Source organism: Phasianus colchicus, chromosome 21 (assembly GCF_987193195.1).
Source record: "Phasianus colchicus chromosome 21, bPhaCol1.hap1.1, whole genome shotgun sequence".
Classification (NCBI taxonomy): Eukaryota; Metazoa; Chordata; class Aves; order Galliformes; family Phasianidae; genus Phasianus; species Phasianus colchicus.
Genome location: NC_143456.1, coordinates 5,093,629 through 5,120,495, shown reverse-complemented (window position 1 = coordinate 5,120,495; position 26,867 = coordinate 5,093,629). Strand labels below are relative to the sequence as shown.

The 26,867-nt window shown below is 49.7% G+C and overlaps 1 protein-coding gene across 3 annotated transcripts; it reads left to right on the top strand.

Moving 5' to 3' along the window:
- Window positions 1–950: 950 nt before the first annotated feature.
- On the top strand, window positions 951–26,860 carry POR (cytochrome p450 oxidoreductase). 3 transcript variants are annotated; one of them, XM_090122651.1, is made up of 18 exons: window positions 951–1,015; window positions 1,972–2,060; window positions 2,550–2,689; window positions 11,194–11,383; window positions 17,937–17,985; window positions 18,786–18,914; window positions 19,496–19,645; window positions 20,284–20,408; window positions 21,278–21,367; window positions 21,713–21,811; window positions 22,465–22,581; window positions 22,838–22,956; window positions 23,739–23,920; window positions 24,067–24,216; window positions 24,426–24,693; window positions 25,119–25,264; window positions 25,554–25,639; window positions 25,863–26,860. In XM_090122651.1, the coding sequence occupies exons 4-18, from the start codon at window positions 11,208–11,210 to the stop codon at window positions 26,005–26,007; spliced, it is 2,031 nt and encodes a 676-aa protein (XP_089978777.1). In that variant the 5' UTR covers window positions 951–1,015; window positions 1,972–2,060; window positions 2,550–2,689; window positions 11,194–11,207; the 3' UTR covers window positions 26,008–26,860. The 3 variants fall into 3 exon arrangements, with proteins under 3 accessions (XP_089978777.1, XP_089978778.1, XP_031447670.1); XM_090122652.1 differs by lacking the exon at window positions 11,194–11,383 and having other exon boundaries at window positions 952–1,015; XM_031591810.2 differs by lacking the exons at window positions 951–1,015; window positions 1,972–2,060; window positions 2,550–2,689; window positions 11,194–11,383 and adding an exon at window positions 15,154–15,515.
- Window positions 26,861–26,867: the final 7 nt, after the last annotated feature.

Below are 26,867 nucleotides of genomic sequence, written 5' to 3'. Positions count from 1 at the left end.
TGCCTGCACTTCTTGCAGCCAGGGGAGGGGAGCCAGGAGGAGCTGGGCAGCGCCAGCTGGGCTTTGCAGAGGAGAGAGACTGAATGTCGTGCCCTAACCTTTGGCCGGTTCATGGGCTGTGAAAGGCACAACCGTGACTGCTGTTGTCATGCTCCAGTGGGGGCTCTTTGTGCTTTGCTGGAGCAAAATCCCCCCCAGGACCCCTCTGTGCCTCTCGTGCATCCTTGCTTTGGGGCCTTCAGCCCAGCAGTGTTTGTGGCTGTGGTGCAGCTTTACGAAAAGAGCAGAGCAGCAGTGGTGCTGCAGCCAGGTCTTGGGGGTCAGGTTGTGAAATCTTTCCTGCCAGGGACGTTTCTTGTGCAAGCACAGGCTTTGGCAAAGGGCTAAGAGCATGGTTTGTGGTTAAATTGCACATTAAATCTGTGCACCCATATCTGCCTGTCTATGCACCTGCATGTCTATCTATACGCCTGCTTATATGCCTGTGTATGTCTGTGTGCGTCTGTCTGTCTATATATCTGCCCATGCACCTGTATATCTGTATCTATGTGCCTATATATATCTCTGTATCCCCATCCCTAGGTATGTCTATCTGTATCTCTATAACCATGCATCAGCGTCCCTATATCCATGGTTATATGGCCGTATACCTACGTGTCCATCTGTCTGTACGTCTGTACCTCTGTCCATGTGCAGCGTGGCTGCCGCGCCCACCCTCATCCTTCCCCCGACCTCGGACCACCCCGCGACCTTCGAGCGGCGCACCCTCCCCGCTGCTCTGTCCCTTTAAGGCTTCCCCAGCGAGAGGCGCGCTGGGACCGTACCAACCTCGGGGGGAAGCGGGGGGGTGGGCGGTGAGGGGTGTCCGCGCCGCGCGCGCTCGCAGCCCATTGGCGGGAGGCGGGGGCGGCTCACGGCTCCCCCCGCTCTGAGCGCAGTGGTGCGCGCCGCCCTACGTGCCGGCCGCGCCGGGCTGCGGGCACCGCCAGCGTCAGACGGCACGGGAACGGGGCGGGTGAGGGCACGGCGGGGCGGGCGGCGTGCCGGGACTGGGGAGAGAGAGGGCGGCTGTTTGGGGGCGGGGGGGTCGGAGGTGAGCGAGGCTCGGTTACGGGATGGCCGAGGCGAACGGGGCCGTGGTGCGGGGGGGGCGGGGGGTGTGAGGCCCTGCGATGGGGGGCTGCGTTGTGATCCTGGGTCCCGCCGAGCGCGCTGCTGCGTGCGGGGCTGCGCTGCTGCTTTTCTGCCTGCGGCTGCGATAGGACGAGAGGGGATGGCTGTACACTGAACGAGGGGGGGAGGTTGGACGCTGAGGGGTTCTTTACTCAGAGGGCGGGAGGCAGCTCAGAGCTGCGCCCAGCCCGGACGGTGGGGACATCAGAACGCAGCAGGGCTGCGAGGGCCGTGACAACCCAACCTGCCGGGCTGCTGAACTGCACGAGGGGTGAAGTTATCCCCTAGGGAACGTGCTGACAGAAGGAAATAATGGGAAGTCTCGTGTCTGGGGTTGTGAAAGCAGGAGGGGTGAAGACGCCTGGTTCTGGTGTTCGTTGGGCATCAGCCGTCAGGCTGGAGGTGGTTGTTAGGAAGTCTCCTTGCTTGTTGGAATGTGCTTCGGTCCCCGGGTTTGGTGTGGGTTAACCTTCAGGACATAAAGGCAAAAGATAACGCTAGGTGGAATGCATGAAGAGTTCATCTGCTTAGTCTGAATGGGTCTGGGAAACTGAAACGGGTTTTGGCTTTTCCAGCTGTTTCTAAGAAGCAGTAGCATCCTGTTGAGAAGTCAGAAGAGCACAAAGATGGATCAGGTCTCTGCTTCTAAATTTGGAAAGTAAAACGGTGCTCATATCGATGAAGGCATCTCTCCCTTTGCAGTGCTTTAGGCTTTGTGTGGCCTGCAGTGAGGAGCAGTGCATGCACATCTCTTTTGCTAATTAGAAAGGAGGGTGCTGTCATTTACTTTCCCTGTAGGTTTTTCATCAACTGTGATGAGCTGAGCACACACAAAGCACACTTGTCTGCTGCGAGTGAGGAAACTGGTGTTTGCTGGGCAAGGGCTGGTGAGTTAGCTGCTCCTGGAGAACCTGGTGTTGTCTCAATGCATGTTCTGTTGGGTTGATTGCTCTGAATCTGGGTGTGCACAGCATACAGCCCCCAGGTTTGGGGCTGTGCTGGAGGAGTCCTGTGTGTTGCACGTGGATGTGAAAGTGCAGAAAGAGGTGTTTGCAAAACACTTTCCTATGATGGTGGGAAAGGAGGGAGGAAACGAGCACTGCAGGAAAAAAGGTGGCAACTGAACACTTTCACTTACTCTCCAAGGCTTTTACATTGAAAGAGTAAGGAAAAGAGTGGGCAGAAAGGTGGAGCTAGTGTCACACATCTGGATTAACACTGTTAATTAGAGTCCTGCCTTAACTGACAGGAAAATCTCTTGCTATGTCATCACTTTGCAGTTGCCTCCTTTTCAATCAATAATTGCTGGGGTGGTGCCTAGTCTGAGTTGAGCAAGGAGGTGGTTTCTACAACTTTTATTTTTTTCTTTCTTGCAGGCAGCTGGAGAAGCTCCACAGGGCTGTCTGACCAATACTCCACATCTTGTCTTGAAGGAAGTGTTCCCTGCTGCTTGCTGCCCTTCGTGTTGGAGCTCGTCGGTCCCATCACTGTTTGCTTGCAGAACAGCAGGTGCAAGGTAATCTGTTTCTTTTGAGTGTCACAGGTGGAGTATCTGTGCATGCACTGGGGTTTGGAGCGGATGGCTGACAGCAGGAGCTGACAGGCCAAAAGCTGGGGAGTGATGGTTTCTTTATGCAGTTCACCTGCAATAAAAGCAGCACGTGGAGCCACACACGGACTGAAATCCCCTTTGATCTTTACTCTCATATTTGGTTGTTGAGACACAGCAGAGATGATAATGTTTGCTCCGTCCTGAAGGACTGGGCAAGAGACTTCCCTGCTCAGATCTGTGCTCTGACCATCTCCTCCCCATCTCTTTTCTCTCACATAAAAGAAAACGATTTGGCAATTACCTCTACTGACACTGAACTTTGTCCTGTTGCCTGACGTGAGCTCTCCTACCTTTAAAAATGCAATTCTTAGAACTTACATAAGTTGCTTTCCCAGTGTGATCATTTGATCCAAGTGTACTATATACATGCTATTGTTGAGTGAGTCATGAGCACCACAGAGGCTGGTGCACGCCTGCCAAGATTGTTTTTTGTGGAGTTTGAAATTTCATATAACAGGACAAATAATTACAGGCTGCTCATAATCTCTTGCTGCTTCTCTCCAATTACAAGCTGTTTGTTATCTCTTTCTGCAGTTCAAGTCAATTATGTGCTACACCTGTCATTTACAGAGTCCACAAAGAGTGGAAGAGGAGTGCTCCTATCTCTGGCTTTTCTAAGGCCACAAGTCCAAAGGGTAGCTGAATGTGATCTACGGTGGCAGACTATTGTAGCATTCCTGCTTGCTATTGGCCACTTCTGTGCCTCTAGTTATTGCTTTGCAAAGAATAAAGCAGAATTACTGATCAATTTCCCTTTCCATTTTTCCTGTATGAACTAGGAGTTGAGTAGGTTAGAGTTCAAGCTGGGGTTGGATTCTTCTCCTTGGAAAATCTGTCTCTGTCAGTACGTGTGCAAGTCTTCTGTGGACGCTTAGTTACCTGTTTAGGGTGTTTTTAGATCAATCTGAGCGGTACTGGCAAGTACACTGGATGTTGCTGCACAGTTATTTGTGGAATGTATCTACTGACTTGCTTTCGCAGGTCATTGCTACCATCTCTTGATTCTAACTAACTTGAAGCTTTGGAGGAGCAAGCTGATAAAATGCCTGCGAGGATTGTGCAAGCTGTGGTTGTGTAACAGGGCTGTGTGCATACATACTTGAGGTAAGAGGAGCAGCTAATCTTACAAAGGGAAAGAAAAACTGCGTGTCAAGTATCTTCTGTTTATGTTGACCATACTAGAATGGGAGTGTGGAGTTGGAAGGTTGTGAGTTTTATAACTTGAGTTCAGCCATTCAGCCTGTGACCCTACTTACTCCCTGCCTGCCTTGTCTGCTGTTCTGTGGTCTGATGTCCCTTTTTGGCATGAGGATGTCAGCTTTGGGTTACAGAGCTGACTAGGGTCTATGTTCTAGGGTCTGCTGGCCCTGCCAGCCTGCACACAATTGTGTGTGACTGCAGGGAACTGAGCTCAGGAGTTGCCTGTGTTTCTAAGGTGTTCAGCTTGGAGTGCCTCACCCACAGAGGCAGGGAGGTTCGTTGGGGGATTGTGCACCCTCATGGATCAGCCAGATGTACAGTCTGCTTCTGCAGTCTGGGGGACAGCTTTCACAGTGAGTTTCCATGTGGCTGACGGCAGTATGGCCACGTGCAAGGACCATGTGGTAACACCTCCTTCCCTTACAGCAATGCAGAACACAGGTGCAAAATATTTGAAATGCTTCCACATCCTCTGGGGAAAGCTACCTTATAAGACAAAGTGTTCTGGTTCTATACAAATACCACAAGGTTTTCTTTAAGTAAATAAATAACCCCCCCCAAAACATACTGTTCCAGACAGAGCTGTTCACAGTTCTTAAGCTTGTGCTGGATCTCTGACTCTCTTCCAGCTGCTAGCTTCAAAGGAAGACTTCTGACCGAGGAAAGTGTTAGAGACTTGCCATCTAAACTCTTCTTGGTGGAAGAGACGAAAGTCTGCAGCTACCAGCCCTGTGCTGCTCTGCTCCCTGTAAATGCCTGCAGGTAAAATCACAGCTTGTCACACGCCCCCATTGAATGCAGGCACAGGGTCAGCAAGTGGCCAGTGGAGGAGTTTTCACTGCAGCTTTAGCAGCATTGGGTACAGCAGCTTCAGAAGGGAATATGGTGTTTATTAGCAACCTCCTGAGCATGAAAATATCTTCAGCAGTCAGGACCTGAACCATGCAAAATACGTGCGTGAAAGGCTCACTCCTGAGAATTTGCAGCACAACCCTCTGAGCAGCTGTTCTGAGTGAGAAGAAACTATGGCAATTGGCAAAAGGATGATCTACAGCTCCTGTGGTCTTTCCCCAACTTCTGAATGTTGGTGGTTTTGAGACCTTTGTTCTCTTTTCATAGTATGCCTGTGTGGCATGATGCTCTGAATTTGTCCCTCTCTAGGAAGGAAAGCTGGGGAACAGCATTAGTTAGCAGAGGGGTTCAGTTTTCACGCCCTTCTCAGGTTCTGTTTGTCCTGCAATCCTGAATGCTTGCTTGCTGGCTCACGTTAATCTGTGCAAAAGTGGGTGTTTGAGTGTTTGAGCCAGTGAAATGCCCGGTGTTTAAAGGCTGAGAGACGGGCTATTTCCTGGTGAAGGGTAGTGTGCAAATTCAGTAATACTAGGTTGTGTTGTTAAGACAAGTTTGATTTCATTCTTGTGTTGGATAATGCCTTAAATCCTCTGGTTCAGTGTCCTGGACTCATTGCGTAGCCACACCTTGGCATACCCCTAGAGCAGAGTTGCTTTCTGCCTCAGTAAACCCTCTCCTGTTGTTCTCCTTGCTTTTACAGCTGCTCTGCTGTCCTTGAATAAGAGCTATTGGCCAGAAAAATCCTACTGTAACAGTGAAAGCTCAAATATGCAGTGTTTCAAGCTCCAGTTTGACTGATGCACATTCTGCATCTGTCCCATTCTGAAAATAGAAATTCTGAGCTGGTATGTCAAGGTTTGGTTGGATTCGACCTTGCACAACAAGAGTAATTTGTTCTGTTTCACAAAAAAAAAAAGCTTTGATTGTGTACGTTTCTTACTCTCCTTGAGGTCCTCTCTTTAGCTTGGGGCTGCTGCCTTGCACCCTTGAGCTGATGGTGGGGAATGGCAAGTTGCAGGATGTGATGGGGTTTGGAAGTGATATGAAAATGGTAGGGACAGTGAGCCTTGGTGGATAGGGAGCATTGGTTTCTCAGGCAGTGGTGAGAATCAGCCCCACGTGGCTGACCAAACTGTTGCAGTGAGGGAAGCAGTTTGCCCCAAAGGTCTTCTGGCCTAATACTATGCACCAGCACACAGGGAAGTTGTCTCTGCAGCGGGACTCAGTGCATGGGCAGCAATACCATCTCCACCACAAACCTGCTCTGTTCCTGTTGCTGCTGGCACTCCTTTCTTGTGGGCTTAAGTCTGGGATTTCTTTCTGGCACTTCAGTAACCTGCTTATCTTGTATCTTTAGTGGGTGAAAGCAGACAACCCTTTCCCTGCCACATGACTTCATTCCTGCATATAAGCAAGTTCCTTCCTTCTTTTCCATCCAGCTGTGTGCAAAGGCTCACGGCTTCCTTATATCTTATGATGACACTGACTACCCCCCCACCCCCATTCAGACCTTCCAGCTCTAGTAATAATGACAGCTGTATTTCTGCTTTTTCTAATAATGCAAAGTATGTGTTGAGTCAGTGGCACAAGGGTCGTCATGTGGCTGCAGAAAGCAAGAGAAGTGCTCTGCCAGGCTGTTTCCACCAGCACATTCCTTTGTTCTCTTCTCTGGCACAGCTACGCAGGGCTTTTGCTGGGAGCCTGACACGGAGAAAGACAGTCTGAAAGAACTGGGAGATCTTTGAGTGTGTGTTGGAGTTTGTTTTTGTGCTGACTTGGAGAGATTTCCAGTGATAAGAAACAGAAAAGCAGTCCGGTAAGCGTCCTTGCTTGATGGGAATGTTCCAGTGAGCAGAGAAGGATGTAGTGCTCTGGTTCATGCTGGCCACATGGCTGTACAGCTGCAAGGCATGCAGCTTGCTCCTGCAGGCCATGGTTTGGCTTTAGACCAGTTCTTTGGTGCCCTGGCCAGCAGCTATCTGAGATGTCCTGGACTCTGAAGGCTGAGCTGCCTGGTCCCTGCTGAGCTCCCTCTGCATGGTGCCTGGCACCAGGAGCATCAGTGTGAGCCTTAGGTGTTTATTGCCCAGTGATACTGCATCATTTGTTGCTTGATGACTCCTCTGATTCAGTCACTGCAGATTTAGAGTGCACGTATTATGAAATAGAGCTTCCCATGTTTGTTTTATCTCCAAGTGTCCAGAGTGCACTGATGCTGCTCCATTTGGTTTGAAAAACTCTGTAAGAAGTTCAGCTGGCTGCCTCAATAGGCTCAGTGATGTGGGAGATGGGCTTGTTGTGCTTATCACTGCGTGAGTGTACGGATCAGGAGGAGCCTTCCTCTGTGTCAGGCTGAACTTGTGGGCTTGTTGGTGCTACAGGCTGTAATCAGCTGGCTGGTGGAATCTTGGCTTTGGGCAGGGGGTTGGCTGTGGGAACTGAGGTGGAGAGCAGCCTGGGGCTGTGCCTTGTCAGCAGTCTGCTTCTTCCCATCTCAGGCCAGAGGGACTGATGTCAGTTTGTCATGTCCAGCTTCTGACAGTGCAGGTCAGAGGAGAGTTGAGCTCAGAGCTTGGATTCACAGGCTGCAGCTGTGGGCCAGGAAAGCAAATCATCCTGGGATGGTTGAAAAAGCACAAACATCATATAGATAAAAGATTACTTTTGTGAAGAGCCAACTTCCTGCGGAAGTCATGAACTTAACTTCAGAGCCAAGGGTTGTTGGTCACTATATTATTGTACTACAAGCAATCTGTGACTCTCAGAAACTTCCTTGTATTTTGGGGAAAGGGAGACCTTTTAGCCCCCTGCTATATGTACTTGATGTTCTGCCTGCCAGTTGGAGCTGAGGGCTGCAGCAGGCTTTTGGGTGCATCTGTAGCATCTAATACTGCCACCAACTATTGAGCTGTGCACAATAGAGGGAGAATAACAGATCTGTTTGGGTTGCTGACCACTTAGAATTAGAAATAAAATTCTTTAACGTGAAAAAGAGATGCATCACTTTAGCAGCATGGAGATGTGCAGAGATGCCCCCAGTGATTGTAATGATTGTGAGCTGCTGTATCGTGCACATCCTAGGTTTAGAAGCTGCACTGAGAGGCTGAAAAGCTGTGCTGAAATAGTGCTGCTTGATTGCAGTCTTTCAAAATGTTGTGACTTTTCTATGTAGATACCTTACATTGTGGCTGAGACTGATTGCTTTTCACAGATACTGCGTGCATAGACGAGGATCAAGAAATGTAGGCACGGCTGATATTAAAAAATGAGGGGGGAGGTGGGGAGTTGGATGTCTGCCTTATCTTGATTGTTATCTTGACTGAAGGTACAATAAACATTGAGGATAAAATAGCTACCCTTGAAGCTGATATAAGGGGAACTTTTACTTCTCCATCATAAATTTTGTTCTCCCTTGTAGAGAACTGATTTGATTCTAGTAGGATCTTCCCAGAGACTGGGATTTCCAGGACAGCTAACTCTGAAATGAGAGTCAGTTTTTCCTTCACTGGAGGTTTGAGAAGGATGTGTACTAGCTGGTGGATTGCTGTCAGCTTCTGGAAGGTAATTGCAACCTAGCCAGCTAGGTTGAGTCTGAGATAAATTGAGAAATAATCTTCCTGTGTCAGGTGAAGGGAGTTAAATCAGTAGTTCTGAGTTATGACAAGCTTTTTAAAAAAGAAGTGTAAAGTTTAATCCCACATCCTTTGTGTTTCTTTTGTTGCATCTGTTTCCTAGGGATAGGGAGAGAAAAAAGAAAAACCTGTAGCTGACTTGAATAAATGGTAATATCCAGGACCAAATGGAACCAAGCATCAGAATTAGTGTTTCTTGTGTTTCCATCACTAGAGAACAGTGGTTTTTCCTTCCAGGGTCAGAGCTCAGTACAGAACCTCTTTGCCATGGGGACTTGCAAATGATGAGGTGAGACCAGACCAACACTAGCTCCTGTGCCCTGAGCTTCTAGAACTGGTGCTCTTCCCTCGGGCTGCGAGTGAGCAGTGAGCAGGGGGTGGTCCAGCTGTTGCTGCAGCTGTAGGGTTCACCTTTGAAGTGCTGGAGAGCTGCAGCACGGTGAAGGCCAGGAGATAGTCTGGCTTCCTCCCCCTCCTGTCTGCACTGCATTCCTGAAAGCTGCACTCCTGAGGATGCCTCCTTCCAAGGCGCTGCACCTCCTAGCTGTTGGAAGCAAAGTCCTGGGATGCTGGTGAATATCTGTGCTGAGTTATCTGAGCTAGAGGGTGGGGTTGCTGGGGCCAGGCATACACAGCCTGTGTGCTTCCCACCCCATGCTTGCTGGAGATGTCTGGCTAGAAACTTTCCTCCATGTGCAGCCGGTTGGCAGGCAGTTACATGGCTGCTGTGCTTGTTGCAAGAAAGATTTCCAAGGGCTTCGCTGCTGCAAGTGCTGGATTTGGTCCTTAGGAGGGAGGGCTGCAGCTCCTGCCCCAAGCCAGCTTAGCATTCTCTCCATCAGCCTCGTTTTTTCCAACAGCTTCCTCTGAGGTTTCATCAGGAGTGGAGACAATGAATTAGCAGTGCTTTTCCTCATGCCAGTACCTTCTCTCAGACCATCTCCTGCAGTAAATCCCCTTCAGGAGTTTACTGGAACCAACAGAGATGAGAGGAAGGGCTCTGCTGGGAGCTGTGTGTTGTTGGTGGCAGAGCTCTGGTTGCAGAGGCTTTACCTAACAGTTTAGTCTACAGTTACACAGAAATAACACCCATCGCCTGCTTGGCTCTGAGATTTGGAGATGGAAAGCCTCTCTACGAGGGAGGGAGGACGGGGTGACCTGATGAGGGGAGCAAGCACTTTGCTTGTCTGCACTGCATTGCTAACGTTTTTCTTCCTACTCCCTGCTTAGTGTCATCTCTGAGAGCCCAGCAGCAAATGTAGGTTCTGCAGTGGTTTTAGTGCCTTTTGTAGTAGTCAATTGCCAAGCTCTTCACTAAATGAAGCTTCCTGTGGAGCTGAGAGCTTGCTGACCTGCAGAAATGCCCAGCAACCCACCTGTGATGGCTGCTGGGTGGCTGTGACTTCTCCCTGTGCTGTACTCCGTGATCTCTGGAGCTGCATGCTCCCTCAGTAGGCTCAAAACAAGCAACAACGTGGGCTGGAGAATGAAGCAAACCCTAGCTGTTCCATGAGTGCTGCTGGGAGAACAGGATGAGCTGTTGTGAAAACCTGGACTTAGATTTGAATAAACCACGAGCAGAGTTTAAACTTAAGTCAACTTCTCATCCCAGCTTGCTGTTTCTCTTCCAGCTTTGCCACAGGACATGGCCTCAACATGTCCTCACTCCAGTGGCAACCCCACAGCTCTGAGTCACTCTTCTGTGTGTGGGTTCAAATGTCCATGGTCTCCTGGGCTGGCATGATGCCTGAGTGCAAGAAGAGTCACTTTGCCCTTATGAATCAGGTTTTGAGTTAATTATCTGTTTGCCTGGACAGAGTGTGCCCTTGTGCATTGGGGAGGTAATCTTTCAATCTGAATTGTGGTCAGGAGAGTTCAGAGTTTGGCAGAGTTTGGGAGGGAGGGAGCGATGGGTGGCTCCTGTGGAATGGACAGAGGCCATTGGGTAGTCAGGGACTTGAAGGCTAGGTATGTGTCCTTGCTCTACCACAGACCTTGAGTATGGCCATGGCCAAATCACTTAAATTCTGCTCAATTTCCCACTGGCGAACTCATAATTCAGGGAAACAAGTTAAATAAGGGAAGGGAGTGGAGTTGATAAAGAAGACAGAGGTACAAAGGGATGGGGTCCATGTGGGGATGGATAGTAAATCAGAAGTACCATTTTGCTGCTGTAATGACATGGTATGGGGATGCTTGCAGAAGTACTGCACCACAGTCCTGCTTTGCAGTGTGTGTGCTGCAGTAAATCAGGAGCATTGCATCTCCTTGGAGGGAGAGACAGATCTGGAGCAGTGTGTGAAAGAGTGGTGTCTTCCCCCACCAGCAAGCAACCTGTGGGCTGTGTGATGGGTAAAGGTCTGCTAAAGGCTGGCCATGTGTCCCTGCTGAACCTTGCTCAGCAGTCAGCCTGGGCTCCCTGGCTGGAACATGGGGCTGCTCCAATGTTGCTGGCTGGGGATGAGCAGAAGTTAACAGCCAATAGATCAGCATGGATGCAGTGGGAAGGGATAAGCTTGGCAGGGTAGTGAGATACCGAGGAAGGAAGTGATGTTGCAGAGTATGATGGAATGTCTTGAAATTTCTGGGAGCTGTTAGGCTACCATGTGTTCCTAGGATTAAGTTTATAATGGAAAATCATGTTCTGAGTGGTCCTTAATGCTCTTCTGTTTTTCTGTGGTTGTGTGTGATTGCTGACGTTCATCTGTTTTTCTTTCCTTCCAGTATCTTTGACCATCATGGGGGATGCTGGCGTGGAATCAACAGTCTCCCCTCCTGAAAGCACTACACAAGACTCTTTCCTCAGCATGACTGATGTGTTTCTCATCTCACTCATCACTGGGCTTTTTACTTATTGGTTTTTCTTCCGCAAGAAAAAGGAGGAAATCCCTGATCTCCCCAAAATCCAAACAGTGTAAGTACCAGCTCAGGTAGTGTGGGGTGAGGGTGACTTTCCTTCTTGCTTATGATTTTCTGACCACAAAGACACTCTTGCTTTTCCTTCCCTGTTTGGTTTTCCTTGAGCACTTGCACCAGCTGGGTCCTCCCTGGAGGTTACAGTCACAGACTTCTAGGAGCAGGAAGACTGATTTCTGTATGTATGAGGATGTTTAGATGGGGTTTCCATCACCAGCCTTTCACTCAATGCAAGTTGTTGCATTTCTCACTGTGCCCTGACCTCACAGAGTTGCCACCAAGGCTTGCAACCTACTGTAGGAACTGGTGGAGAAGGCGGAAGGGAAAAACCTCCTGTTAGTAGTTCTCTTGGATTGCCATCCAAAAAATTGCTTTGACCTTGCCAGAGGACAGGTGATTTTTCCCAAGTGATGGCATGAGATTCCTCCCGTCAGAAGGGTGGGAGGATTTTGTGCTGCCAGTGGGTCCTTGGAAGCTCTCTGAAGAGGTTCCTTTGAGGTCCCCAGATGCAGAGCCTTGGTCCCAAAGTGCCTTTCTGTTCCCTCATGTTTCTTTTGAGGTATGTTTGCCTTACCATGCAGAAATCCCTGTGGAAGAGCCAGGCTGCAGTTCTCTTATGCTGTGCTGTGGCCTGTATCAATAACTTGTCTTGCCAAGCAAGGCAAGAAAAGACTTTAAAAGCCCTTGGCTGCACTTCAGAATGCTTAGGGATTGCTTTGGCTATTCTCTGCATTTGAAGATAAGTCATAGATAAGTCTGGAGAAAGAGAAAATCGATTTAGGAAATCTTATCTATTCATAGTTATAAAGTGAAGAAACAGGGCCTTGGGAGCTGGAAGGTAGTTCCTGGACATGAACTGCTTGGCAGCTCTTGTGAAATGTGTTTGGCTTTGATACCTGGTCTCTGCAGCAGGAGACTGGATTTCAAGAGGTGTCCTTGTTCCTCCCTTTCTTTGAGGGCCAGGAGTGAGCTGCATTGGTGGAGGTGTTTAGTTCCTTGTCTGTCCCATCAGCTTTCTTCTGGGCTTTTGATCCTATTTCTGCTATTTCCTCTTGGTGCAGTGGGCCTTGTGTGGGTGAGAGCAGTAAGTACGGGTGTGAAACTCTGCAGCAGAAACCTCAGGAGCTGGAGCTGTGCAATACTTTTCCTACCTGGGATCTGTTCTCTGTGCAGATGCATTTACTGCAGATAGAAAGCCAACTCTGTGCTTTTACAGTAGTAGGCCTTCACAGAAGATAACCTCTTGACTAAGGTGAATCTTTTGTGTTTGTAATGCTGGGTGCACTGCAGGTTGTGTGGCCGTGCTGGCTAGAGGGGCAAGGTGGATCATGATGCTTGGATGTTCACACTAGGCTCAAGGTTTTTGCACATCATTGCAGTGGTGAGATGCCCTTCATGAAGTGGTTTTCTCCATGAGGCACTTAAAGGGTCCTGCTCTGGTATGAAATTCTTCTCAGTCCTTCATTTGAAAGTATTCACTTGAGCAACAGCGTAGGACTCGCAGTCAAATGTGGAAAGAGGCAGGAACTCTCCAGAGGCTGGTCAGGAGAGGACATTTGGTGATGGACCAAAGCATTTCAGCATGGGGTAGATGCTTCTAGAACCCTATGTGTAAATATAAGCAAAGTCAAACACAGCAAGTGACTGTGGGCCTTGTATCTCTTCTATACCTCTGTATTTGCTTATTGAGTTGTGCTGCTTCCAGTTCTCAAGGCTTGTCTTTCAGTGTTTGTGTTGGAATTCAATATGTAGTTGAGAAGGAACAGGTTTGGTCTCCTCGTTTCCCCTCTGGCTACATCAAGGCAGCTGCAAGGCAGAGCTCCCTGAATGCAGGCCTGGGACACCTGATTTTGTTGAATCAGTCAAATGGTTCCCTCTTGTGCCTGAGAGCTACTTGTGTTTGTGCGTGTGGATATCCTCTGGAGATTGTAATGAGCATGGCTGTGTTGTGATAAGAACTAAGCTGTGGTCATTGTGGTAAGCTGAGGGGAGCTTGGACCCATAAGCCCAGGCTGTGGCTCATGGCACATTTATCCTCTGGTCGGAGACAGTGACTTCCTGCTGCTGTCGCAGTGTTATTTTATGGGACGCCTGGAAATGTGAGGGAAACAAGTGGGGAAAAATAACCTTGCTCAGCCTTGGATTTCCTTCCCTCTGTCATCTTAGAGCCTGGGGTGGAGTTTCCTTGCTATTGAACAAGCAAATCAGCAATATAGAAGATCACATTGTCCACTGTTGCCCTGAGCTGGCTGTATAGCAAGCATGGGGGAAGCTGGCCATGGAGACAGAGCCCTTTGCAGCTGCAGTGGAGAGCCTTGGCCTTAAGAGATGTTGCTTTTCTTCAGCACTTTCCTTGCAGCTGTGCTTTGACTTGCCAGGCTGTCCTGAACTGCTTTATCTGGCAGTACTTGGTGGTGTTTTCTGTTGTGCTCCTTTAGCTCCTAACTTCAGCTTCAACTGTGAAAGACTGGAGAGCAGAATGTTTGAAAAGTAGTTCAAGTGACTTGAAGGCTACTGCTGGGTTTCCTTCCAAAGTATGAGAGTTCAAACATAGTTTCCAACCTGAACTTGGCTCTGATACCTTGGTGCCCTCCTGGAGTTGCTGCTGAGCAGTGTGCCTCTATCAAGCAAAGTCAGTACAGCTGTATCTCCAAGGAAGATGCTGGAATTGCACTGCTGGAATTGCTGCTGATTGTTGCAGACGATGTCCACAATCAAAGTACTCTCTTCTGGATGGCATCTCATCTGCCCTCAATTTTTGTGGCCCTGCCTGCTCACATGTGCTGGGAGCAGTCCTGCTCTCACCCTGTCGGTATGTCTCTGGGTTAAGCTGCAGCATTCATTGGTCCCTTCCACTTATGGTGGAGCAGAGCTCTTCTCTTGCCTGAAGCTCCCGGAGAAGGGATTCAGTGTATGTAGATGTTTCTGCATGCAACACTAAATCTACTTGTGCTGTGAAATACCCACAGGGCAGCCCGGGATGCTGCCATCTGAGGGTTTTTTGCATTTTGACTGTTTTCAGTTTTAATTGAAACCACTGGAGTGTTCCTGGCCGCCTGCTCTGCAGATGTCATTAGAGAGAGCAGCCCTCGATCTCCGTGCAGCCATGGCGAGGGCAACTGTACTTGGTGATGTTACTGAGAAGTGCCCTCATCACTTTTTCTCCACCCATGCCATCTCTGTGTGTTTCTCAATCACAGATTTTTGCCCTCCCTTGTGTCCCTGCTCCGGAATTGTACAGGAATTGTTACCCTAGGGAGACACAGGCGAGACACTGATAGCTACACTTGGTGTCAGCCCACCCTTCTCCTCCCCCTCCTGTCTTTAACATTGTTTGGGGCACAAATAAGCTTATCTCTATTCCGCAGCTATAGAGAGACTCATTCTCTGGTGCTTGTAGGGCTTCCTGTCACAGGAATTGCTCCAGCTCCTCAGCCTGATTAGCTCTCAGCTGCCTGCGTGTGTGTTAGAGAGAGACCATCTCTAATTTAATTTAATAGGATCCTGATGAGAACTCCTTTGAGCTGCCTCCATAATGGCACTGCCATAGTTACCCGTGACATTACTCACAGTGTCTGGAATCGTTTCATTCAGCTACAGCACTGACTTTTTTTTTTTTCTTTTAAAGAATATATATAAAAACAACTGTGATATAAACAGTTTCCAGGGTAACAAGGCTGGGGGAGGGCTTTGCATCCTGCTCCACGCGGATGGGAGAGGGACGTGTGCTGCGGAGAATCCTGGGAGGTTTCATTCTTGACTCCTAATTCCTTTCTGCTACTGCTGCCAGATGTTGCAGTGTCTCAGGACTGTGTGGATTTGCTGTGTAACTTCCAAAGCCTCACGACCAGGAGCTGAACGCACTGCACCACTTCTGCTATGACCCTGACTGGGACCTTTTGTGCTGGCTCTCTTCTACTTAACAAAAGGCTGACGCTTGGCTTCAATGCCCAGAAGGAGCAGAATGGAAAGGCCTGTGTGCATGTTTCTCCAGAGCTAAGTTAGATCCTTCCCCCACACCTCCCCTTGCAGACAGAGAGAGCTGCCCTGGGACTCTTTGTTTGCCTTTTCCCTGCCCTGACCATGGGATGTGTGTACTCGGTGCCAGGAGAAGAGGCGGCTGTGTCCAGGTGAGTGAACTGCCCAGCGGGCAAAGGGAAAGACTCAGAGCAGGAGGAGAAAGCAGGGAGAGACTCTGCTTGGAGGCAGGCTGCTGTGAAGGAGGTCCCCAGCGTGGGTGCTTGGGTGAGAGCAATTTCTATGCAGCAGCCAAGCTGCATTCTTGCTTCTGGATGTGCATTTGTTTTCGGTAGGTAAGGCAGGTGTGGGAGCTTTCTGTTTCACCTTTTCTTCAGACTTCAGTAATGTTGAGCTGCCTGCCAGAGCTTCCTCCACTCCACCCTTTTTCCTCCTGAAATCAAAGTGAGAGTGCCTTGGGACTTGTCTGTGCTCTGGGCTCTCAGCGAGGGTGGGCAATCTCTGTACACTTGCTTCAACAAAGGAGTTAATCTCCTTTCTTCCACCCATCACTTTTTCTATAATAAACACAACCATGAGCTGTGTTAAACCATAAGAGTGGTCACTGCTGAAAATGTGTTTTCTCTCCTAACTTTTCCTGGCTGAACAATGAAAATCAGTGCCATTTCTGTCTTCAGTATTTCTGCATTTTACAGCTCAGATTTTGAAGCCATCCTGGATGAAACAGTTTCAGGGAATTCTGTGGCTTTGTTTTTTTGTTTTTCTTTTTCTTAACAGAAGCCAGATTCATTTCTTCTGTGTCTGAGCCACAGTCTGTTCTCCACCACAGCTCTTCAATGTGAGGTTGCCTCCTTTGAAAGTGGACTAGCTCCATGTGTGCCCTCTTCTCCTTTAAAGGGAACTTACTGAAAGGATTTCAAACTTATTTTTTCTCCCTTTAAAAGCATTCTGGTTAGCAGTTGACCCAACAGCTATTTTAATTGGATCTCATTTCCAGAGGGCAGTAAACGAAAGAGATTCACATGGGAGCCAGAAGTGAAGTGAAAGTCCTGTGGGCTTTGGGACATGTGGGGGCAGCTCTGCAGAGCCTGGGTTCTGGCAGGGGCAGGGTTGGGGTTGCTCTGTGAAAGGTGCTTGCAGTGCCCCTGTTCCCAGCGGGGTACAAATGAAGACACAGCCGTGGAGGGGGCAAATGGGGGCACAAAGCAGCACTCTTCTGTGAGCACAGCCTCTGTGAGTGTCTTTTTTGGATAGGGTTTGCTCCATCTTTCATACATGGTGCTTGGGGATATAACTGCTCAGAGCTACCAGGTCTGGTTGTGGAGCTCCTTAGGAAGTTTGGGTAGAAAGGGGTGCTTGGATTGGATGCCCCCACCCTGCTGCTCTGTGTGTGCACTCTGCAGATGTCTCAGCACGTCCGCACAGATCCCTCCCTCTGGGCTGCAGGGTTTAGGAAACTGTTAGTGAGCTCTGCACATTCTCGCATGGGCTGGAGCCAAAACCATTTGTTTTTTGCCTGGAGGCTTCTCTCTTCCCACAGGAGACCCAGCCTTGCATTCTTCCATTGTGAAAGAGGAATGGGAACCGGTCCCACGTTCCTCTCTTCCCTGCTACCAAAGCTTCAGCAGGGAAGACAGCAAGTGAGCTCCTGGCACTTGTTTGCCTGCCTTGAAGAGACCCCAGTGTCTAATCTGTCCGTAGCTGGAGCTGTGTCTGCTTGTGGGGTTCCCAGAGGGCCCACTTGTCAGCAGGGTTACATTGCTTTCGTGGTGTGACACTAAAAGCCCACGAGTGCATTTAGGATAGTTAAGCTCTCTTGGCTTCCTAAATAATAGGGTATCCATAGTGCTGTGAATCTCTGCCTGCATCTTTTTGACTGCCATGGTTTTTCCCACTTTCAAGCATGAGAAAGCCACTTACTTGCAATAAAGCAAGTACCTCTGTGCTGGAGACAGAAACCCCAGTGTGGAAATTAACCCTGTGGGACCTCAGAGGGCAGCATTCGTGTTGCCAGAGACTGATCCACCACTGAGCCTCTGTGTGCCCATCTGCTCTGCAGGGTCTGTTTTGAGATCAGAACAGCTGGTTTTTAGCCTTTCTTACTTCACACTTGGAGAATCCTCCCCTGAGGCATGGCTCAGAACCAAAGCCTGCCCACCACAGAGGAGCAGAGGCAGGGTGTTCTCCCCATCTCACTCCATGGCTTGGCATCTGAAAATGTGCTGTTCTGCGAGGTTCTCATAACCAGCAGTTTTTCAGTTTTCAGAGTGAAAGTTTCCTGCTGCCCAGGGCTGAGTTCCTGGGCCTTGCCTGCAGCATGCTTTCCTGAAGGAGGTAAGGCTGGCAGCTGGCTTTTCCCCTGCTCTGTGTCTGTCCTAGAGCAGTCATCCTGCAGCTGAGCGCTGGATATCCCTGGGACAGGCTAAATATCAGTGGCTGATGGGGAATCTCACCACTTTGGTAGCCCTGCTGAGATCTGACACAGCCCAGGGGCTGCTTTTCCCCCATTTGTTTCTCTCTGACCTTACAGAATGAATGTACTCATCTGAAAAGAGGTTTCTTCTGTCTTTCAGATCATCCCCAGCAAGAGATAGCAGCTTCATTGAGAAGATGAAGAAGACGGTAAGCTGCTTGCTCTAGGTGCTGGGAGGGTGACAGAGCTCATGTCATTCCCTTTATCCTCTGGAGACTGTTGGCTGTCAGCAGTGGGACTGACTTGGATCCAGAGGCAGTCTGTGTGGGAGGCAGGAATAGCTCACAGCAGTCTCTGCCTGAACATTGTTCTTAGAGAGAAAAAATTAAATTGACAATTTGATGCAAGAAAAAAAAAGAAGTGTAATAGGAGATCAAAGTCTGGATGGAAAGGGCAGAGACTTTGAAATCACTGGCTGGCAGTTGTTCATCTTTGTGGTTGATTCCCAAACCAGGCTCACTCTGGAATGGGAATTGTACACAGATCTGGCAGATTGGACTCTGCTGGACTGGGTGCAAGAGGAAGCAGGGGAAAATGTAAGGGCTGGATGTATTTTCCATTTTACTTCAAAGTGACTGGCTTGCTGTGGAGCAGGAGCTCCTGTACTCAGACACCTTCCCAAAGTTTTGGCAAGTCTGTCTTGTCCAGGGAGTTTCCTGCCTTCTGGAGTCACTTTGTAGCTTTGAGGCTGAGAATAAACCTTGAAAGTTTATTCTTTGCTGTAATTTTAGATTGACCTGAGTCGCCTCCCTGAGGCTGACACGGATCATATTCCTATTAACAGCTTAGCCTGGTGTGAAGTCCTGTACAAATGCAGGCTCCTAGTTGCCTTTAAGCTTCAGTCCAGGACTCCTGATCCCAGGCTTTTCCATTTTGATAAGATGTGCTTGCTCTGTATGTTTGCCAAATGAGTAATTGCCATTTAACAGCTTGTTTTTCTTCTCTCCAGGGGCGAAACATAGTGGTTTTCTATGGTTCCCAGACGGGTACAGCAGAGGAATTTGCCAATCGCCTCTCCAAAGACGCTCACCGCTATGGTCTCCGTGGCATGGCAGCAGATCCAGAGGAGTATGACTTGGTAATTTAGCCATGAACACAGCCTCAGGGTATGGCCAAGGGACTGTTGCCCTTTTAGTAGTCTCACTTAGAGAAGGAAATGAAATTAGGTCATACTCAGAGTTGCAGAGGTGGTCATGGTCCTTGTCAGTCTATGGGTTTGGGTGAATGTGGCTGAAAAAGGAATGTAGCCTGGAGTGCTGGGGATTTACAAGTCATCTGCTGGCAGCATGAAACTTCCTCTGTGTTCCTTCTGCAGTCAGCATTGGTACCATACTGCTGCAGTCTTGCACAGAGGGATTGACATTGTATTATTCTTCAGATGGAACGTTAATCCTGGTACCTTAAGCCTGAATGGAAAATCCCATCACTTTTCTGGTGGAGCAGAAGTACTAACTTCGCAATCCAGTGGTATAGTTAGCTTTATTTTCCTTACCATTTCAGATGGGTTTGGCCTTTCCCCAACCCCTTTTGTAAGCAGTTGTTTGACATGATGTGGTGCTGTTCTGTGCACCAGGGGTGTAGCTGCAGTGTAGGCGTAGGCTTGCTCAATAATCACGTTGCGTGATCATATTGAGGATTTATTCTTTGCTTTGCTTGTAGTCGGACCTGAGTCGCCTCTCTGAGATTGACAAGTCCTTGGCTGTGTTCTGCATGGCCACATATGGTGAGGGTGATCCTACGGACAATGCCCAAGATTTCTACGACTGGCTGCAGGAGGCTGATGCTGACCTGTCAGGTCTCCGCTTTGCAGTAAGTGGTTTAATTCCAGTTTATGCTGTATTTGGGCAAGAAGGTCAAAAACCTTCCACTGTGCTTGCACATGGCTTGGGTAAAAACACAACATGATGTCTATGCCTTCTATGACTGTTCTGAATATAGTCCTTATTGTCTTCCTCTCCAAGCTGCACAGATATTTGCAAACATATATCGAAGTGCTTTAAATGTGGCTGTCAGTGAGCTCTCTCCACTACCTAAATCACAAGGGTTTGCTGGTGATGTCTTGCCCAAACAGCCCAACAGACATTGAATATAAGGTCTGTAAATGAGTTACAGGCTGCTGCTGTTGTTCAGGATCTAATTGAACAGTCCTTGGCTAGATCCTCTCTCACAAATTAAATCACTTGGAGGAGAGTGTGGCTCTTTTTCTGTGCTGAGCTGAATAATTGGCTGAGATACAGCCACCTCACCTAAACGCCAGCCAAATTTCTTAGGCAGCATCACAATTGCAAATGAAAGGAAAATGCACTGCTGGAGATGTTAAGCTGCTCTGTAAGAAGCAGTTTGTAAGCACTTGCTGGGCATTTTGTGGGAGGGGAAGGACAGAGGATGCTGTCTGATGGAGGAAATCCAATTCCTGCTTTTCCATGACTATCAGTGTTCTCTTCCAGGTCTTTGGGTTGGGGAACAAGACTTACGAGCACTTCAATGCCATGGGGAAATATGTGGACAAGAGATTGGAGGAGCTTGGAGCCCAGCGCATCTTTGAGCTTGGACTGGGAGATGATGATGGCAAGTGAGTAGCTCGGCTTGAAGGGTTGCTCTGAGCTGGCTGTAGCAACATGGAAGGGTCCCTGGCAAGGTGTTGGCTCTACTGCTAAGACAGAGGTAAACTCCTTATGGCTATTTATGGTGGTTGCCATGTCCCTGAGTGCATCTGCTCTCACATAAATTAGTCACTTTTACCCCGTATACCTTGCTGAAATCCAGCATCAGCTTTAAATGACCATAACTGTTTATTTCATGAGGTTTCACAGCCTCTTCTGCCTTTGCACTTCTGCAGCTCTACTGATATCCCTGCCTGGATGGAGAAACCCTCTCATTCCTGCAGATGAGATAAGCTCCATCTCCTTGTGAGCTGTTTATTTTATGGTAGAATGCAGCAGTTTTCCAACTCATAGTCCAAGAACAATTGTTTGTACTTACCTGAACAACATCTTGGCAGAAGCTTAACTTCAGGAATTACATTAACCTGTGGTTTTGCCTCCAAGGATGGCAAGATCTAATTAGAGGGATCTGCCCTGTGTGTGAGACTCTGAATTTAGGAAAATAAACTTTTCAAAATTGGAATCTGGAAGGTAACCTAATACCAGAAATGGGCAAGGGGTGGCTGAGATGGGCAAAGACACCAAGCCTGAGTTACAGCCTTCTGTGACTGTCAAGGGAGGTGTAGCAGGAATTCCCTTCCTCATGCTCAATGCTCTGAAGATGCTCTTTTGGTGATGTCTGAGCATATAGAGGTAACAAAACTTACTAGGTCCATGGGCAGATGCCTTTTCCCATGGTGAAGGAGGAAGTCCATAGGGATCTCAGTTGGCTCTTCTGGGAACATCCCTCTGCTTCCTCTTGAGCAGGAATATTGAAACTCCCTTTCTCCTCATCTAGCCTGGAAGAAGACTTCATCACTTGGAGAGAGCAGTTCTGGCCAGCAGTGTGTGAGCACTTTGGGGTGGAGGCTACAGGAGAGGAATCCAGGTGAGTATGGGAGCATTTTCTTCTGGGTGCCAGAAAGGTTGGCCACGTCTGAGTGGCAGCTGTGCCATCAGGCCTGAGCTGCTGTCCTCTTTCCTGCAAGCTGTTGCCTCTTCCAAGCTTGAGTGCACAAACGGATTTGCAGTGCTCCCAGCAGAGTTGATAGTTCTTCTTGGTTTGGGCACTGAGCATTACAGCCCTGCTTCCTGCTGTGTTAAGAGGTGTGAAGGGCAGAAGTGTCATTTGTTTAAACTGCAGCAAACCCAGTAAAGCAGATGATGATTCCAGTTGTACCTTTGTTATTTCCAATTTGACTTTTCCTCTCTTCTGTCCCCTTTTCTCTTCCAGCATCCGCCAGTATGAGCTGGTGGTGCACACAGATGTGAACATGAACAAGGTGTACACTGGGGAGATGGGCCGTCTCAAGAGCTACGAGAACCAGAAGCCGTAAGTGCCAGACTGCCCTGGCAGGGTGTCCTTGGGCCAGGCTTTGGCCAATAGCATTCTTGATGTTTCTAACTGCACAAGCCATGCAGGCAGTGTTGTCTTGGCAACACAGCCACATGGCAGACATCTGACCAAGAGAAATGGGTTCAGATGTCCCTTGGAACTCTCAGGGGTTCCACAGTTAATGAGTCATTAGCGTTTGAGGGGTTGGCTGTGTTCACCTAACACTGTTTGGCTGGTAAGTGTGCAGCATTTGTCCTAAGGTCAGTCAGAACCTTTCCTCCCCTGGAGTGGTTAATGTGTGATGATTGCTTGCGGTATTTCTGTGGGGAGATTAATTGTGTAAATGAATTACAACCTGAAATACCATTTTGAGAGGTGACACTCCCTCTAATCCGCTGTTGCATCACTTGTTCATAATGGGGTAGGAGCTGTTGGCTGCTGGGCTGTACTTAGAAGGAAATGTTTTCTCTGTCAAACGTGGGCAGCAACAGCATAAGTTTTGTGCTGTGGTGTGCTTTGAAACGTGAGCCAGGATGGCCCTGTGCTCTAATAGTGGGACCCTGCTCTGGAGACAGAAGGAACATACTTAGATGAAAGCAGTACTGTGAGCCTGGAGGAGAGTAACCCAGAGGGGCCTTCTTTCCTTCCAGGCCATTTGATGCCAAGAACCCCTTCCTGGCTGTGGTTACAGAGAACCGTAAGCTGAATGAGGGTGGGGAGCGACACCTTATGCACCTGGAGCTGGATATCTCCAATTCCAAAATCAGGTAGGCTCTGGGAAAACTGCTGTTATTTTGGGGGCTCCCATGTAGAAAAGGAAAAAAAAGCATCTGATGGCTCCTTACTACCATGACTGCTGTCTCTTTGGGGTCCCTTATCCTGCAGGTGCTGTGTAGCAGCTCAGGTCTTGGTGTTGTCTTACTAACCAGCAGCCTGCTTGTCCTCCGGCTGAGCAACTCAGGCATGACATGGACAAGAAGTAGAGCCTGTATTTCATCTCTTCTCCTCCTGTTCTTGTACCAGGTATGAGTCTGGGGACCACGTGGCTGTTTATCCAGCCAATGACACGTCTCTGGTGAATCAGTTTGGCGAGATTCTGGGCACGGATCTGGATACAGTCATGTCACTAAACAATTTGGATGGTGAGTATGGATCACCCGTGCACATCAGCAGCTCTCCTTCTGCCATAGCTTCTGGCCTTCACACTGCAGCAAGAGTCAGATCACCCTCAGGTCCTGTAGGACACCTCCAGGCAGAGACACCCCATGGCCACTCTAAATGTGGTTTGCAGTAGTGGCATAGAGCCTGTTTGCTGCAAGCCAGCTGAAGTGGATCAGTTGTGAAATGTTTGGTGTGCCCATTTAACAACAAATTATGTAACAGCGTTCTCCTAATTACAGAGCAGCAGCCCACCAGAGCATCCCTCTGCTGCAGCAGCTCCAGAGCTCAATGGGAGCTTTTGAGTCTGAAACACTGTTTTTCAGTCCCTGGAGGATGTACAGACTTGGGGACTGAGATGCCAGAAGAGAGCACTTTTTAGTGCTGATACAAAGAGCTTTTCTTGGGCAATGTTCCCAGCAGAGCTGGCCTGTGGCAGGAGGGAGGCTGCAGCTGCTGCTTGTGTTACTCCTGAAACAGCAACGCCTGACCTGAGGCATCAGAGCTGCTGGCCCAGAAGTCCAAGAGCTGGCTTCTTATTTCCGAAGAGTAGATGCTCTGCTAGAGGCTGTAGACTCCTGTGTGGTATCGTGGGCTGCCTGGCCTCACACAATCATTCCTGCCCCTTACTTGCTCTTAGTTTGCTAAACTGAATGTCTCCAGCCTTGACTGATGGTACTTCGCTTTCCCAAATGTCCATGGCTGAAATCTAACATAACAGCAAGCAGTTGCTGACATCCATCTTTCTTTCTCTCTTCTCCTCCAGAGGAATCCAACAAGAAACACCCGTTCCCCTGCCCCACCTCCTACCGTACAGCGCTGACGTACTACCTGGACATCACCAACCCTCCCCGCACCAACGTGCTCTATGAGCTGGCCCAATATGCCACAGACACTGGGGAGCAGGAGCAGCTCCGAAAGATGGCATCATCCACTGCTGAGGGGAAGGTGTGAGCTGCAGCCTCCCCAGCAAAGCTGCGGGTTGGGCTGGGCCTGGGGGATGCCCTCAGGGGAGGCACCGTGTCATGGTCAGAGCTGTGGGGTGTGTTTGTGGTTTTGTAGAGAAGTCATGGGTGTGCTCTCCTTGTCCACAGGCTCTCTACCTCAGCTGGGTGGTGGAGGCCCGGAGGAACATCCTGGCCATCCTGCAGGACATGCCCTCGCTGCGTCCCCCCATCGACCACTTGTGTGAGCTCCTGCCCCGTCTGCAGGCCCGCTACTACTCCATTGCTTCCTCCTCCAAGGTGAGCATGCAGCACAAAGGATGCTGAGAAAGCCATTTAGCTTCAGCTCCGCGGTGCCACAGTCCCCTTGCTCTGACATTGACAGGACTTTGGGAATTTGCTCTGTGTTATCCCAACTTCTGGAGAGGGAAATTTTTTCTGTCCTACATCGCAGCCAGCCTGGGGAGCCGGGGCTCCCTCTGCCTTGCACTGACATCCCCTTCCTGCAGGTTCACCCCAACTCCATCCACATCTGCGCTGTGACGGTGGAGTACGAGACCAAGACGGGACGGCTGAACAAAGGGGTGGCCACCAACTGGCTGAAGAACAAGGTGCCCAACGAGAATGGGAGGAACTCCCTGGTGCCCATGTATGTCCGGAAGTCGCAGTTCCGCCTGCCCTTCAAACCCAGCACACCTGTCATCATGATCGGACCGGGCACAGGCATAGCCCCCTTCATTGGCTTCATACAGGAGCGGGCCTGGCTGAAGGAGCAAGGTGAGAACCCAAAACTCCCCCTGGGCACTGAGGGGTGCCCTGCTGGGCTGGTCGGTGCCTCCATTGGGTGCAGCTTGTGCTGCCCGCATCAAATGGGTTGGGGAGATGACTGCAGATGAAGGGCAGAGTATTTTGTCCCAGCACAAGGAGACTTTGTCCTTGTTTGCTGGTCACAGGGGGCACTTGGAGGGCAGGTAGATGGAAGCTATTTCTCTGACTTCTGCCACCTCTCCAGAAAAGCACAGGCAGGTCACTTGGACTCATTTCTAAAGCACGTAGCTATCTTGGGATCAGCCTTGAGCTTCTCATAAGCAGAAGCAACAGCTCTGCCAACCCTGGGCTGGGTGAGCAGGACAGGAGAAGGTGGAGAGAGAGCAGGAGGGCCAGGGGGCTGCAAGGGGCTGATGGGTGCTTTGTGACCGCAGGCAAGGAGGTGGGTGAGACGGTGCTGTACTACGGCTGTCGCCGTGAGCAGGAGGACTACCTGTACCGCCAGGAGCTGGCCCGTTTCAAGCAGGAGGGCGTCCTCACCCAGCTCAACGTTGCCTTCTCCAGGGACCAGGCTGAGAAGGTACCCCTCTTGTCTCTCACACAGTTGCTCCCATTGCCCAGCATCACTCCCCTAAAATCATAGAGTATCCTGAGTTGGAAGGGAAGCGCAAGGATCAAGTTGTGATGGTGGGGATAAATAAGGCTTTGAGGACTGGGGACAGCCAGCCCTGCTGTTTGAGGCCCATGGCAGTCAAAGGAGCACCCAATTGCTCTGCTGCTGTGTGGTGCTGTGTGGGATGGGGGGGTCTATGGGCATGGGCTTGGCTTCCCACCCTGGGCCTGTGACACAGCCCATTGTTTCTTGCCAGGTTTATGTCCAGCACTTAATAAAGAAGAACAAGGAACACATCTGGAAGCTGGTGAATGATGGAAATGCTCATATCTATGTGTGTGGGTAAGTCCTGGGGCAAGGAAGGGACTTTGGGATAAATGTTCTTATATTTTGAAAAATGAGTGTGCCCCCATTTACCCGCTTGCTCGCTCTTTTTTTCAGTGGGACAGTGAGCATCCAGGTAAATGGGCTGGGCTGGGCAAACTGCCCCCATCCACATGTTCAGGGACAGCCAGCTCTTATTTGCTGTGTGTTATCACCTCACTCACAGTCCTCTTCTTTCCAGGGATGCCCGCAACATGGCCCGGGATGTGCAGAACACTTTCTATGAGATCGTGGCTGAGTATGGGAACATGAATCAGACTCAGGCCGTGGACTATGTAAAGAAACTGATGACTAAGGGCCGGTACTCTTTGGACGTGTGGAGCTAAGAGAGAGGATGGTGGGGCCAGGGAGAGAACGCAGGAGGTGCCCTCCCACCCGCTGTTCCTGTGGGTGACTGCGTTGTCCCCAGCCTCCAGCTACCCCACTGTCACCCCAACCCCTCCTCTGCCCCCAGGGTGGGCTGTGCACCCTGGGTGGTGGAAGGGGACAGGTGGAGGGACAGGGGGTGGCCGAGGCTTTGTCCCCAGTGTTTGCCCTGGGGATGTGGGGCAGGAGGGATGGATGGCCCTGGGGGAGCTCTGGGGTCTTTTCTGAACACGGGGTGTTGCCTTATTTCCTGGCACCTCGTTCTGGAACTACAGACCACCCCTGTGCCCTGCAGGCTGGGGATGGCAGCGGGGGTGGAGGAACCTGGCAGGTTTGGTGCGAGGGCTCAGTGTGGGGCAGTGATCTGCTCTCATCCCTCTCCTGCTGTTCGACCCTCTCTAGGGCTAGCTCCTATGCCCCGTGCTGTCACTAGATGACTACAGGTTACTTCTTGAGGAAAAGGCACAGCCTGCACCCAGCCAGGACCTGCAGGCACCCCCCCTATTTCCCTGCAGCCCTCCTGTATGCCAGCACTCAGCAGGGCAGGGGGCAGCTCCTCTTCCCTCCCTACAGCCCAGTCTGGGGTCACAGCTGCAGGGTCCTGCTGGCTCCCTTGGGCCCTGCAGCCAGCAGCTCCCCTGTTCCCAGCCCCTCTGTCAAGCTGTGTACGCTCATTTTTTTTTTAAATACTGTTTTTGTTTCAATATCTTTGTGATTTTAATCATGGGAGAAAAAAAAAAAACCTTTCAGGCTGTCCAATGACTGTAAATTATTTAAATATACTTGCCCTTGGAATAAAACATTGTTTCTGTAGCTTGCT